This window comes from Pteronotus mesoamericanus, unplaced genomic scaffold (genome assembly GCF_021234165.1).
Source record: "Pteronotus mesoamericanus isolate MK-2021 breed Mesoamerican mustached bat unplaced genomic scaffold, CSHL_Meso_final contig_263, whole genome shotgun sequence".
In the NCBI taxonomy this organism is placed as follows: Eukaryota; Metazoa; Chordata; class Mammalia; order Chiroptera; family Mormoopidae; genus Pteronotus; species Pteronotus mesoamericanus.
The window spans coordinates 7,502,973-7,519,446 of NW_026555112.1; the positions used below are offsets into that span (position 1 = coordinate 7,502,973).

Below are 16,474 nucleotides of genomic sequence, written 5' to 3' on the forward strand. Positions count from 1 at the left end.
AGGGAACTGACTTCCTAAATTTTTACTGAAGTTATTGAGGTTACATTGTTCAATAAAATTACATAGGTTTCAAGTGTACAATTCTATAATATATCATCTGTGCACTGTATTATTGGTTCACCTCCCCAAGTCAAGTCCTCTTTCACCATTCCTTATCTCCCCTTTACCCTCATCCCCCTCCCCATTCCCCTTTTCCTCTGGTGATCACCACACTGTTGTCTGTATCTGTGGGAGCTGACTTTTAATCCAAGAGTAAAGTTGATAGTCTGAAGTTCGAGTGGAAGGCTTTAGTAGAAATCATTTTTACTTGAAGCAACACGCTCTTGATGAGATTTGGAATATCCACTACAGAATGCCTCAGCTTGTATGCTCCCCAGCTACCGATTCCTTTGAAAATCAGTGAGAATCTCTATTGACCTGAGCAAAATAAGTCCATTTTTAAAGAAGGAGCTGTGTGTGAGATGAGCATAGGTTCTTCAATGGCGACTGAACTTCCAGACCTGCAAGGTCAAAATCAGCTTCTCTATTTTCAAGGGCCCAGCTGAAACCTGAGCACCTTCCCCTGATGCCCACATTATTTGGGGTTCTTTTTCAGTGGGATTCTTGGAATACTTTTAGTGTTACCTCATTTTTATCCAGCAACAAAAAGATGATTGAAAAGTAAAGACTTAGGCTAAACTCAATAAGGGAGAAAAAGAAATCGAGAACAGCAGGGAAATTATGAGATGTGAGACAATGGGTCTATGAGTCCATGTCTGGTACTTCTAGAGAGCAGCTAAGAGAGTTCTCAGCATGCTAGGAACTCAACTGTAGTTCTGATGGACTATTACTAGATAAGTAATAAGAACTAGAAAACATTTTGGAAAATTCCATCTTTATTAATTAATGTAGTTATAGGTTTAAGACCCATTGGTCAGGAAACTAACCCTTGAGAAAGTAGATGTTTGATTAGAAAATAAGAATGTTAAAGGCACATTCAACTAATTTTAACTTTAAATGTGCTTGGTGGTAATACACAATCTGTAATTAACTATAGCAAATAGTTGCGGGGGGTGGGGGGATGGAAGGGGGTTGCATATTTTATCTTTCTTACTTTTCTCTGTATGTGTGTAGTTTTGTTTGTTGCATTCACTAGGGGTTTGGGGTGAATCACATCCTAAAATTATAGGTAAAAACAGCTTTCTGGCTTTTCTTTCATTGAAGGTAAATTGCTCTGTAAAATCTAATCATCATTCAGGAAATGCATAATTCTTGTCTTCTCAAAGTTTCGTAGTCCTAGGTTAAACAATATTCATCAAATAAAGGGAACATTATTGAAGGGGCAGAAAGAAGGTTTATTTCCTTTTTTTTTTTAATTGTATCTTCTAAGGATCCAGAGACTTCAACCACTTCCAATTTAATCCATAGTGCTTCTATAGATCAGAATCCAGTCACTTTCACATAGAACCCATTTGCAATTTAGAAACTCTCAGATCTCATTCTTGACCTAGCACAGTTGAAGGTCAGTGGATCCAACCAGTCTTCCTCTCAGCATCCCCTGCCTCTCCTTCTACTAGAGAAAGAGATTATTGGCCAAAAAAACATCAAATGCCTTTTCCACCGCTTTCGTCCTCTGTAACCATAAACCTCTAACTTCCTCTATTGACTCTGGCATACACTTCTGTCCCCAGAATCAGATAAAGGAATATACATTTATTTGAGTAGGCACAGGTCATTGTCACCCTGGAGAAAAGGGGACAATTTTTTATATTGCTCCCTTGGCTTCTCTAACTGGTAGTATCAGAATTTCCACAGGAACGTGGGATGTTATGAGCAAAATCTATGAAAGGCTGAACATAATGGCAACTCTTCTCTCTGGTAAAATAGCCCCAAAGTTCCCACTAAGAGGCTAAGAGATTTTACATCAAACTGGCCAAGTGACCCAGGCTTCCCAGCTGGGATTCAGATGCCAAAACTTTTTACAAAAGTCTATGTAAAACATGAAAATGTTCACATAAGGCTTTATGTCTAGCCAACTCCAAGAGGTCAAGGAATCAAAGACCAACCAGCTCTGCCATCTATGAAAATATGATGTATTTTCACAGCAGTAGATAACAGCTACAGTGGGACAAAAATTCCAAATGATCAGGAGCAAGCCTTTGGCAAGCTGAGGGTTGGGTGAGGATTCCTAATCAACTGACAACTGTAGACTTGGGAACATGCAATATTTATGTCATGGTGTGAGTGTGGCATGCTTAAATAGTCCATGAACATTGCAGGACTGAAAACTATAAAAAGTATAAGTGGATCAATAAATACATAGCAGTATTATTATTATTATCATTACTATTATTACTATTATTATTATTATTATTATTTTGCTAGTATTGGTTGACTGAGGCTACTATTGGATGCTCTGATTTGTCTCTCAGGTAAATAATGATGATTGTTTCTTCTTCAAAAGAACACTAAGATGAAGGCAGTGCTTTTGAAGTGCTTTCGGCACAATGCAACAATTCTGATTTTTAAAAACTGTATACACGCATGGATTGTTCTTGCGCCGTTTTCTGTCTCGGGAAAGCACTGGCTGGCACGAGGCGTGCTCACTTTTGTACGCTGAAGGCTCCCATCAACCTCAAACAGATGTAAATCACTTCCACTTGTCACAGTGTTATTTTGTTCATCCTCAGAGTTCAGAAGAGCCTCCCAAACTTCCAAAATTTCTCTCAGTTCAGTGAAGAGGAAAGTTTAGAACACAGTATTGTTTTTTAATTGAATTTATTGGGAAGACATTTGTTAATAAAATTACATAGGTCTCAGGCACACATCATCTGTATATTGTACTGTGTGTTCACCATCCCAAGTCAAGTCTCCTTCCATCACCATTTATCCCCCACTTTATCCTCTTCTGCCTTTCCCCACCCTCTTCCCATCTGGGAATCACCATGCTGTTGTCTGTGTCTATAAGGTTTTTGTTTGTTTTGTTTTTGTTTTTTGCTTAATCCCTTCACCTTTTTCACCCAGGGCCACAACTGCTGTCAGTCTGTACAACACAGTATTTGAATGTTCTGCCCAGATTTGTCACACAAACCAATGAGTAGAAGAGGGTCACACCCTATCCTACCAATCCTGTGCACTCATCACTATCGCATTGAAATGACACCAAAAGGTAAAACACTCCGGGCTTCACATTTCCCCAGCACACTGTAATATAAATTACTGCATACACTAGTTTAAATATTCTTGCATAAGTTGTAGGTCAGATGAAATAATGGCATTTTGGAGGCTTAAGAGAAAAAAATAATCAAATTTGGTTTTTAGGCAAAAATGTGCTGAATCTTTAAGCATATATCAGTGAAATTGCTAGAATCTGGTGTTTCACTTTTTTAAATACAACATTTGACCCTTTCAGCAATTCCAAAATCAACTCCCTCTGGGAAAGATAGTGTGCTTAAACTTTTCTTTTTTTAATTTAAAAATGTAACACAAACACAAACAGCTAACTAAACAAGCTGCCCATAAAATCAACAGTCTAAGCAGCCCTGGACACTGAACCATTTTACAACATCCTTCAAGGCTACTGAAGGCCACAGAAATACCTTCTGCCACTGAGGGAAAATGCCCCTCAGCTTCTCTTTCTTTTTCTCTAGGCTTTTAGACCATTTTTTTTTTAGTGATTTCTTGCATCACGGGCAGACATATTTGAAATGGAGTTAGGTGGTGTCCTTTGAAGAGTAAGAAAGTTGCTGGGTCGGGGTAATTGTGGAACGATGATGGGACAAATATGAGTTCCCCAATTCCTTGGGATGTACCAGTCCCCAGGAGAAAAAGAGCAGTGCACCTGATATCCCAACGCTCAAAGGAGTCCTGTGCATCCGGGAAGGTAGCTACTGTTTCTCCAGCCAGAGGAAGGGCAGTACCCTAACAAGGGATGTGTTTTGACAATAGTAGCTACCAAAAAAAAAAAAAAAAAAAAAAAAAAAGGCAGCATCGATAACAACAGCTGGTACTTATTAGGCATCTGCCCAATGCTAAGGGCTATAGCAAACCACCCTATTTAATCTTCACCATTCAGCCTGCAGAGTAAATACTGTAATTATCCCCATTGTACAGATTAGAAAACTTGGGCAGAGTAAGATTGAATGTCTTGCCAAGGTCTTGCCCTAACAAGTGGCCAGACCAGAATCAAAACTCAAAATGGACTCCAGTGTGTTAACCATGCACTGCTCTCTTCTGAATCTGTTTGTTGGTATTTACCTGAGCACAGCCTACCAATTGTAAACTCTGAGACCAGAGGGGCCTATGTGCTCTTTGTCCTTGTACAGAGCACAGCAGGAAATAATAGCCTTGCTGTTGACTTGAATGAAGTCTATTCTACCAACTGTTAAACCAATTGAACAAGTGTTTCTTGGTTTGTTTGCTCAAAGCGCCATGCATCAGGGGTAGATACAGAGGTGAAGGGCCCTTGCTACTGCCCTCGAGGAGCTTACCTTTTAGTGGGGAAATAAACACATACATAATTTACTCTGCAGCACAGAGTGGACTCCTGACAGCACAGAAGGCAGAGCAGACTAACTGCTAACAAGTTCACAGAATGGATCTAAACCAAGGGCCCTTCACATGGTAGGCTCTCTTGCATACAACTATATATATCTCCCTATGTCAGGAAAACGTGTGAGGGAGATCACATGTCATCGTTACCGCATTCTGGGGTGGGTACTCCTACTTTACACTTTCATTTCACAGAGGAGGAAACTGAGAACAAGAGAAGAGCAGAGTGATTCACACAAGTCCTGTGCGAGGAGTCCAGATCCAAAGTACCTGTGTAAGCTCAGGTTCTCTGAGAAACAGAGATGAGACTGTGTTAAGTGAGCATGGGTTTTATTAGGAACAATGTCTGTAAAAAAGGAAAGAGGAGAGAATAGGGGAAGTCTAAACAAGCCATCGAAAGGCAATGCAAGTCTGATCCCACATGAAGGAGAGAAGGAGACTAGGTTGAGTGGAAGCGTCCTAGATGGCTGTGCAGTTTAAGGAGAGTCCTTGAGCCAAAGCTGGCCATAAAGGAAAGGACTCTTGTATTACCCAAGAAGGAGCCTCCTTGGTACTGCTCCCACACTTGGTCTTGTGGCTTGGGGAAAGACCCTGCCCTAGGCCAGTCCACTAGGGCCAAAAGAGAGGGTCATATTTGCAGGGGGGAGAAAAGGCTATTCCCACCATAATCACATAGAAGATAGGGTGCGGTGGTTTCCAGGAAAACAAACAAGAGGCTGGGCTGACCAACACTGTGTCCAGTCTACATACCTCTCATTTTTTTGTTAAAGAGGCGGCCACTCCATCAGGAACGCAAGTCTCTCAAAACGTGCACCTTGACCTCTGGTTTTAAAAGTCACATTCCAAAGTGCTGAGTAAAATCACATGGCACTCATTCTGCTGGCTCCCGGAGAGGAAAGGCTGACCTAACTCTCCTGAATTTGAGCTTGTGATTTCCCGAAGTAAAGAGATATCAAAGTTGATACTGAGACATCTAAATTGTCCTCCACGATTTCACATCTCCAGGCCGAGCCAGCAAAATAGCAAGTGCACATCCTTTTTTAACAGGTGAAGAGCTGATACCTGAGCCATCTTTTCAATCATCCACTGCTCTTTCTCCCCTATCCTCTATTTTTCCCTTTTTAGGAGAAGGTCAATGCTAAGTTAGGGCTTTATGCTGTATAATAGACTAATATTCCACACATAAGAGTATTTTCCAGCATTTTTTAGGGTGCCAGGCTTTTCTTAGAGTTCATGTCATATAATACTCAACTTGTCTGGAATAGGTAGAAGTGGAAACATGGTCTATCAGAAAATATCATTACTTCCTCTTTGAAATTTAAAAAAGCTTATTATCATCCTTCATTTAGATTCTGCCTCTCAGGCAAAAATCTCATAAAGATAGTCAAGGAGAAAAGAAGGGTTTAAATGCCCATGGGGTTAGCTTTTGCCCACTGAATCCTATGCTATTATTCTTTATCAATAACCTTGCAAATGGGGCTCAGCTCACACTTGTGGCTAGAAGGGCACCCACCCCCTAAACCAGCATCTACCACCATCTGGGATCAGGGGCAGCTCATGATATCATCAGCTACAGCTACTGGAGAGAGCTTGGGACCTTGAGGCACCAGACATTGTGTTACATCTTGGGGAGGCAGCAAATGTTAATGAAGATTATTATTATTGCCATTGTTATTAGTTCTCAGTGACCTTCTTAATCAAAAAGTTTGTGGATAACCGTCCTCTGAAATGCTAGGAGCTAGGATTAGAGCCAAGAGATAATAGGAGAATGTGAATGACCCCTTCAAGGCATGGTCACATAAACATCTATGTGTGGTAGACAATGTATAATAATGTATATTGCAAAATTAAACCCTTCTCAAACTCATTCCCTGCTGAGTTGGTCAACCCTTTCTTCAGAGAAATAAATTTCCTCAACCACCCCTGGTGAGCTAGAGAACGAACATTTAAAAAAAAAAAATCTTACCTTCTCTGGTGTCAATAGGAAACAATATTTACTCACTACTGTTTTCCTTTCAAAAATCTGTCTAGTTGCGTACTAGAAACAGCTTCAGCTGGTTTGTTTGTCTTGGACAAGCTGTTGAAATGAAAAGTTTTTGCTTGGCTGAATGTGGGACAGTTTCATAACCCTTCAAGAAGTGCACTGAAGGTGGGAGCCAGCTCTAATGGCTGCCTCTGACATGCCTCCACTTGCTGCCCATGGTCAAGGGTGGCCTGTGTAATTAAATTAAGACAATGAGCAAAGCAACAGATGCAACTGAGACCAAATCCCTGAGTGCTTTTGTTTTGTCACTGTCATTGTCTGCAACAAAGAAGTCACATGTGAGAGCCTGGGAAGAGAGCCAAATGCAAACCAGACAACATCCCAGATGGTTTTGAATGGCCTCCACCGAACGTGTGTGTGCTTGGGAACCATGCTACTTGGAGCAGAGTCGGCTTTCCTCAAGTGAGTTTCTGCTCATGGCTTTGTTGCGATGCCGACACAGGCCCAGAAGAAATAGGTCGGATCCCTCTGTCCAGACTTTACACTTTATACCTCAGCTTTGAGACAAAACGAAAAGCTTCTCCCTGTTGGGGAAAGGATAACATCTATGTGGTGGGCCAATCTAACCTCGGTTCTTTTTGCTGCAACATCACGAATGTGAAGAGTGAAGCATAGAAGATACCTGAATTTCTGCTTCTGCAATTCTGGGATTTAATTTGGCTTGAGAGGAAGATGAAAAATTAAACACCTCATGTGACTTTCTTTCAACTTATTATTATTTCATTCTTGACAATTTTCCTAGTTTGGGTATTTTCCACAGTCTTAGAAATATTTTTTTTCCTAAGTTGGTATGCCTCTTAAAGAGAAAATGGTAAAACTCAAATTAGCATATTTTTAGACTTGTTAATTTGGTCAGCAGTTTGGTAGAGAGGTAGTATCCTTACTGATAACTGTTTGGAGTTTTGATTGTCACATAACTAATGAGCAGGGTTTACTGAGAACCAAACAGAAATGTTTCAAGGCATTTAGGATGGCAGTGATCCTACTGTGTGGCCTCATATGTCTGTCTGTCATTCTTCTGAAGAACTCCTCTAAGAAAGTAAAATAAGATGTAAGATTAGGAATACAAATTTATTGGTAGTTTAAAGTAGATGCTTTATTTAGTAAGAAATACATACTAAGTGGTCTTAATAAAAGGTGTATGATATTTGGGGAAAGTGTCAGGATTTTAAACACATGGCATTTCAAACTATCCTATAAAAATGTCCAATTTCTTTCCACAAGCTTTTATTCAGTGGCCACTGAGCTAGATATTTTAATAAACATTTTTACACAACGATGCCATCTTCCTTCTATTTTGTCACTATAGGATATTGACCATCAACTTACAAAGTACTAACTGGCTTTTATAAAGGACTGGGTGATAACTCCAATGTTCCAGGTAGAGTTGAAAAGTATGTGTAAGAAAAATGACCAAATCCCTATGCACCTTAGCCCAGGGATTAGTAGTTGATTCTACCTCAGCTTCTCATCTTCTCCAGGTGTCATGTCCAAGTGAACTTAAATGTCCCTCACGATGGTCTCTAAGCTCCTAACAATGATTGGGTGAGTGGTGATTACCTTAGCCAGAAGGAAGAATTTGGAGATTGCAGCCACCATGGAAAGAACTGTTGCTTTTGGTCCTGATGGAAACCTGTTCTCAGATAAAAAGCCACTGGGATCTTTAAATCCTCCTCTGTACCAACAATTACCTGTTACATTCTCCTAGAAGGGCCTCCTGGCTACAGGTGGAACCAGAAGAAGAAGCACCTAATGTTTATGCATGCAAATGCCACTTCCTCCTGGGTGTTATTTCACATCTTATATAGCTAAATAAACTTTGCTGTTTAAATATATTTGAGTATAAAATAACTATAGGAAAAGTATAATAACTTGATTACAAAAGACTCATTTATTCATACATTTAATTCTTTCTACAACTATGTATTGAGCACCTGCAAAATCCTGAGCACTATTCTAAACATGGACTGTAACAGTGAACAAAGAGCCAAGTCTCTACTCTCATAGGGCTTCTGTTCTAAGCTAAATGCAATATTCCTTGGATGAAAGCATTGCTTGTTGATGAGTGAATGGCAGCACCAAAGCAAGGAACGCTGGAATTTTAGTCCAGGCATGGTCACTTTCCAATTAAAATGGAATCCTGATAATGAAAAGAGTAAGATGGATGATGATGATGATGATGATGATGATGATGAGGGAAATAATAATACTTACGTAGTGCTTAATACTTTGTAAGTACCATGTACCAGACATATTATAAGTGCTTTTATGTACTAATACTTTAATCCTTAATCCTACAAGGTAAAAACTATGTATGCCTGTGATCTCACAGACTCTAAATCAATTACATATTTTCCCAATCTTCTACTTCTAAAACTCTGTCTTTCTCCAAAGGGCAAAAAGGAAGACATAAAAAAGAAATATCCTTTTTTTTTTACAAGAATTAAAACAGAACAAAACTCAATAAAACAACAGATGATAACCCCAAAGTATGACTTTTTTTTTTTTCCTCGCTAGGAAAAGATGCTACGAGCCAGGAGACTGAATTTTTCAGGATTTCCTTTTTATCCATAAATCTGTGATAGCAGCAGATGAATAGAAACACATGTTTGCATGGTTATAAAGCAAACTGCGGTCCCCATGCCCCCAGGGGTACATAGAAGTAGCTTGAGTGAGATTTAGCAAAAAGCCTATTTACTTAAATATGCCTTCCTCAGAAAAACCTGGCCTAAGCTCTCTATTAGGTTGACTGGTAAGGCATGAGATAGAAAATGTTGAGACTGAATGTTAGAAGTAGATGATGAGTAAGGTACATAAAACTTCCCCAAGTTAATGTCACTTTTTCTCTCTCATTTTTAGGAAGTACATTTGAAGAACGCAAGTAGAGGGAATGCAGGAAATAAGAATTACAGAATGTAGGAAGATCTTCCTGAAGAGTGAAGAATGACATGCCACCGGCAGGGTCCTTTGCTGTGCATGAGTTACCTGTTAAACACCAGAAGACCTACCAAAAAAATAAGTTTGATAACATTTCAAAAGATGGGCATTCCCCCAATGAAATACACAAGTAAACATTTCAAGCATTGTCTTTAGGAGTGATTGTTAAAAGCTTTGCACCTTGCAAAAAAAATGGTCCTGGAGTTGGTAGATTGCTGTTGATCCTTTATCAATAATGTTCTATAAAGAAAAAAATATATATCTATATATATATATCTTAGTCCCTGCCTCTCAAGAGCCACAAATGCATGGGTGTTGTCTAGATCCAGTTGCACTAAATTTGTCTCTGAATCTTGGCTGCTGGAGCCATTCATTCAGCAGTCTTGTCTAAGTGGTTTATTAATTTTTTTATTTGCACTTCTTTCTACACAACACAGGTTGTTTGTTTTACAGTGTCTGATGACCTTGTTTGTCTCTCTCCACCTGCCCCCTCCTCCATCACCATCACATTTGCCGAATTTGGCCTCCGCCATAGCAGCAGCAAGCAGTCAAGTGGCATACTGATTTTTAACCCACGAGATTCTATCTGTGGCATTTATACCAAATATAAGTTGGACGCATTTATTTTAGACACAAAGCTTTATTTTTCCACATCTTGCTTAAAAAATGCAAATAGTTGCAATTTTGAGGCCAAACATTTTTAAGTGTATGTGTTAAGCATAGAAAGTCTCAAACTCTCAACAATTCCTTCAAATGATGAGTTAGTGTGCGACCTAATTAGCAACTTCTCCCTTTTAATTTTTTCCATATAGAGCACTATGTAAATTTCACATATCAACAATACAGGATATATCAAACAGTATGTAAAACTCTCTTTTTTAGTACAATGGTGCTATTTTGTAGTTTGTTATAGGAAAGAATCTGGCCAAAACGGTAAAAGGTGAAAGCAAAACAAAAGAAGATGCCTGGAGCCAAAGATGACACAGAGGGGAAGGGTACTAATAATCCATCCACCTGGGAAAGAAGGCAAAGTACCCCCGATTATGCCTTCCAAGAGAAACTTAGCACGCAAAGTCCACCGATGCAAATGTGTTTGGCGAGTCCAGCGAGGGGTGAGAGAAGCAGAAGGCCATGGGGTTTAACAGTCCTGGTTTCTTTTCCTCACTGAAGAACAAGCATCCACCGACTCGGCCATGGACTCACCACTTTGTGACCTTGGGCAAGTCACTTCACCTCTCTGTGCCTCAGTTTCCTCATCTGCAAAATGGGGCAATACGTCATCTACCTACCTCACAGGGGTGGTATGAGGATTAAAAAGATAAAGCTCCAGATTATTATCCTGGGTTGCTGTGAAGGTGCAAAGTCAGAGCCCTTGAGTTGCTGGGATGCAAGGAATTCTATAAACAACCCATTTAGAGCATAGCTAGAAAATTGATGAGCCAAATATTCCTGACATGTCAATTCTTGTCAATAAACCTATCCAATTATGTATACAGCTAGCTAGCTGTGAAGAGCTGGCAGCTTGACCTCTTTTAAAACATTTTCAAAATAAGTTAGAAACATTTGATTAACAACTTGATTTTGAATTCTGCATTTGGGTTCATAAATACAAAATGAAAAGAAAGGAAAATAAAAAAGGAGAAAAACAGAAAAGATTTCTACCAGCAAAAGGGTGATTACTCAATATGTTAATACTCACTGACTATTCTAAGCAGTTACTAAAAATCTAGTAATACTTCTTTTAATATTACAAATGATACCCAGTTCATTTTTAAAAACACAGGTATTCATCCTTTAGGCAATATTAAAAATGGTCCAAGATTTCAACTATTGAAATAATACCTAATAAAAAATTATAATTCCTTTCTTTAATAAATTTTGCTTTTATCCTTGGTCATATGTATATTTATACACACATATATTTTTTTTAAATTTTTGTTAAAATATGCTTGACTAGAGTTGCTAGTTGAGAGGCAAAAATCTCCTCCACAAGTAGAAATTTTCCCTCATGTCTACTTAGAAGAATGGCCCCTAGACCTCCATAGATCTATCTTATCCATTCAACTAAAAAGTGGTATCAAGAAAATCCAATGGCAAGAAGAAGCCCATAAGGACCTAAAAAAATATTTCCTGTCTATGCACCAAGATTTTCTTATTAGAACAATGAATCACTCATCATTCGGATCTTTTGTCTGCCCTATAACTTTTTGGTGAGAAGCAACCAGGTCTGATTATTTTATGAATATTGTAACCCTTTTATTCTTGGAAAAAAATATTCTTGGAAAATAAAAATAACATCTTTAGTTTTCATCCCACTGGTTCACCTCAAGGTTCAGAGGCCAGAAATAAAAATATATACATACATACCTTCCTTCTTTCCTGGATTTCAGAACATATACAAAAAGAAGGCCTATTTAGGGGTGCCCCTGCTCAGCCAACAAGTATTTTAACCCTAAGTCCACAGTGTTATTTGAATTGAGTATCTCCGGCATGCTCAGCAATGTTCTGATCACTATGCGCAGATGTAAAAAAAACTATAAGTCACTTTTGCCCTTCATCTGTTTTCCAGACATATGGGTTCTGTGGAGTGAGGTGCCAGATCTCTCTTCCCAAAATGGCACTTCTAATTTTTATTTTTTGTCCCTAGAGTGTATCTTTTTAAATTACTGACTCCCAGCAACACTTTACATGCAATCTTCTACCAACCTACAGGTACCCAGATCTAGCTGGAATCCTAAGGTAATCCTAAGATTGTCTATGACTTACTTGATTCACTTAATAATTCTATTCACAGCCCAAATGCTCTATTGAGGGAAACTTAAATATGCAAAGACATCATCTTTCTTAACTTTTCACTACACATAATTTTCTCCAACTCTATTATGTCACCTAATTAAAGATTAACTGATTATTACACTAACCTACTATCTTATTTTCAAATGAATTAAAACTAGAAAGCAATTTGTTGTAAACTCCAAAAGTCAGCTGGTCACCTTATACTATAGCAGAATGACCCAGGATTGACAGAAAGGGAGCAACTAAAATTTGACAACTGAAAACTTTATAAGCTTTGCTCTGGAATTTTTAAGTGAGGCAATTTCAAGATCTGTATGAAACAGCCATAAATATTAGCAAGAATTAGGGTTCAACTTATAGGCTTACTTCTCATTTAAATGACAATACAGAGTACCTAGCTCAAATTTTTTTCCCATTTCCCTGAATAGCATCCTATTTGGGGAAATGGGAACAAAATATTTCCTATTGTTGTTAAGTATGCTTGTTTAAACATTTTAATATGAGGAGGCTCCATTGAAAAAGCTAATGCATCTTTCCATCAAAATCCAGTCTTCTAGAGCTAGAGGAAAACTCTCCCAACATATCACACACACACACACAGTCCAATGCAATACTAAGAGAAAAAAAAAAAATCACTTCCTTGAAAAATCTTATTTAAAAAAAGAAGCCTGGCCTCCCTGAGAATCCTTCCCCTCCTGGGAATGTCAGTGTTTGTGTAGATGAAAGCATCTCATGCACTGTGGCTCCAGGGTTTCTGTTACTAGTTTATGCGCTTGGGAGGATGATTACAATGGAAGATGTAACACAATTTTGCTTTCCCATTTATTGTTTGGCCAGCAATGCCAATGTGGTGCTATTGTTTCTTTAAGAAAGTACTTGACTAAAAAAAAAAAAGGAAAAAAAGAAAAAAAAGAAAGCATAGACATATTTTTTTAAAGTATAAAAACAACAATTCTATAGCTAGATGGCTTAATAAGGCAGCATTAGGTCTAGTCACCACCACCTTTCAACTTTTTATCACTCACAAGTAGTGGACTGTTTACCAAATTGTGAGTTTGGGGGTGTAGGGGCAGAAGATGGAAGTTTTTTAGAATCAGAAGTCTCCATTATTTTGTTGGCTCTCAAACTCAGCAAAATCAGCACTAAGTTACCCAATCTGAACACCTTGATCAGAACATGGAATATAAATGGGGGAAAAATACTGTATCGGCAAATGGCAGAACTAAAAGGATGATTAAGTTACCTATTGATTTTTTCTTTTTCTTTTTTTTTTTTTTTTTTTTTTGTGCTCTGTGCTCTAAAACAGATATTCAGTAAGTGGAGAAAATAAAAACAGAGAGAAAAAATGCATAGATTCACCTGCTAAAAATAGCTTCTGCCACATCTTCCTTGAGTAAATCTTTGGCATTTATTGGTTTATAAAAGATATCCTCCCTTCATCTAAACATCTCAAAGAGCAATAGCTCCCATTAAAAACTATCACTAATCTCATCGGGAAATGTTGGAAAGTGTTTCCTTATGAGATGGGGGTTATCTACTGTTAAGGAAAGAGAAGAATTTATGAGAAATTGTTGAAAGAGATGGCTAACAATCTGTGAAGATTTTTTTTTTGTTTTTGATTTTTACTTTATACAGTCTTTATGAATCTCTTAATGTTCAAAAATGACTTGGTTCTTTCTTCTTTTTTCATATTGCAATGAGGGATGATAAGTTAAACTCACATAGACTCTTCAAAAGTATAGGCTAGATAGAAATGTATGTTTGACTTGTTGAAACTATAATCAGACTATTTAAAATGTTTTTGCTATTTTTAATCTTAAAAGATTGTACTAATTTATTAGACACAGATCCTGTTGGGCTTTCTTCATGAGAAAGAACCTTCCCACCCAAATCATGTGGGCTTTCCCAGCAATGTTTTCAAAAGATAAATCTGACTTATGCATCATTTACTTTAAATTTTTTTAAATTTTAAATAGAAAAATTGTGATTCTTTATACCCCTCTCCTGCAATGATCATAAAGTCCAGAATCTGAGGGGGCAAGAACAAGAAGAAAATTTTGTTGGTTCTTTGTTTCTGGTTTGTTTGTTTGTTTGTTTGTTTTCAATGCTAGTGTTTAATCCTATAATACATATTTGCTTATTGACATTTTAATATTCTAAGAGACTTTTCTGTTAGGTATTAGAAACTGATGCATAGATATCCTTTTTGTATGATTTCTATTTTTTAAAAAAGGGAGATGAGAAGACTGTCTGAAGCTTTAAGTGCGTATGGTACAAGATAAAGATATCAATTTAAATAGCCAAATCCTATGGGAAACAATACTTCTTTTAGGGAACCTCTCATAGATAAGACAGAGGCCCAGGGAATTTTTGAAACTGTCTTTATTCCTCCCAGTCCTTATTCGTTTAGTATCAGCCTCAACATTTTACAGAGGACAGACTAAGCTGACCCTAGAATTAAAGGGACTTCTTTAAAAATATACAGTTTACATGCTGCCCCGTAATTTATGATTACACAATGATTTTAAACATGGTCCTTCCTTTTCCATTTTTCAGCTGTCATCGATAAGGTCTTTCAAGGAGAAAAAAAAATATTTTTGAAATTAAAAAAAAAGTCCAAATATCACTGCCCATTTGAAATATGAGTTAACATGGAGGACATAGAGTTCCTTTTACTTAACCCCTGTGGAATCACCTTCAAAATGACCTTTCACGATCCTGAGAATCTGCCCTTTTCTTAATTGCCCAGGCTAACTCTATCCTAAAAATAAACATTATTCACTTTCTTTTGCCCAAAATGCACTGGTGTAAAAGTAGGAAAAATGAAAACAGGACTCACAAATCCCTTCCAAGCCACCCACTGGCTCCACTCACTCACCCATGGCAAAACCACTTCTGTTAATCCCTTAATCTGATTTTGTTTAGATATTTATCTTGTACCTGCTGCTATACACACTGCAGGAGGAACTCTGAAACCTCAAGCTGTCTACTCACATCTCTTATCTGTGTCTGTGTATCATTAATATGTCTATTCAAAATAGCAAAACCTTTCAAACATCATGCAGCTTATATTCAGTTTACATAAGGGCCCCAAATACCATGTCATATCTCTTTTTGCTAAGAGGGTTAATAAACTATGACAAATGGGATTACATCACGTGTTTTGCTTCATATGCTCTTATCACACTTATAGACTAAAAGTGATAAATAAACTTACAGACACTGAATTAATTTACCCTGCTACTTTGGAACCAGAAAATAATGATTGGTCATTCATTATGTCTTAGTTCAAAATCATATTTTTTATTAAATTAACTCTGATTGTATTTGAAATTATTATTCATTTATGGCAGAGGAATATCAATCGTAATGACTTCTAAAAATGTAACTAACTGAATCATTATCTTACATTTACTGTTTAATAAGCATATTTTGAAAATGTATGGCTAGAGTGTCATAATAAAATTATATATCTTTCTTTAGTAATTACATTAAAATTAATCATGTTTGATTAATTAGTTCTTTTGGACAATGTTGGTGTAATGTGTCATTCCTGGAGAATTTTACTGTTATATAGCATTTTTATTAATTAAAGTCATTGCAACAAATAAACATGAAAACTTACCCAGAAAAATAAAACTAATCATATACCAGAATGGAGATATCTTATAGAATTTACAGATTATATGTAAAAACAAATATGTTTCAAAGAACTTGTACAAACTATATGAGCTGCATGAATTGTAAAATATCTTCATTAACAATAAAGCAGGTTTAAGTAACTGACCCCATTCCCATAACCCGATAGTGAGTTACAACCCATGGCACAAAGCATTTGGGAAAAGATTTTCTATTATATACATGGTACATGTAATATACAGGTAGCATTTAATACATTCCCATGTTGAGAGATTTTATAAGAATGTGATCTCTCAGCATCGGGTTTTTGTTTCAATAAATCTAATTCTTTACTGAATAGGTACTGGGAATATCGAACTCGCAGCAGCATTAGTGGAAGACAACATGGAAAGATTAGCAATTTCCTTTTTGTTTAAAAGCATCTCATTTCAGTTTCTTTTTCTTAAATCCTCTGCGAGCTTTTTGTAAAATAAAGGCTTACAAACTTTGTGCTTGATTTTAGGGAACTAACAATAATACTGAAGTTTT

General features: G+C 37.3%; 1 protein-coding gene across 3 annotated transcripts in view; it reads left to right on the top strand.

Moving 5' to 3' along the window:
- IGF1 (insulin like growth factor 1) overlaps positions 1–15,792 on the top strand; it is a 74,130-nt gene extending 58,338 nt beyond the window's left edge. The window contains exon 5 of one of the 3 annotated variants that reach the window (XM_054574621.1): positions 9,434–15,791. In XM_054574621.1, coding sequence (XP_054430596.1) covers positions 9,434–9,459 — 26 coding nt within the window. In that variant the 3' untranslated portion in view covers positions 9,460–15,791. Of the gene's footprint in view, positions 1–9,433 lie in introns of all 3 variants that reach the window. The other 2 variants (XM_054574622.1, XM_054574624.1) reach the window with 2 other exon arrangements.
- Positions 15,793–16,474: the final 682 nt, after the last annotated feature.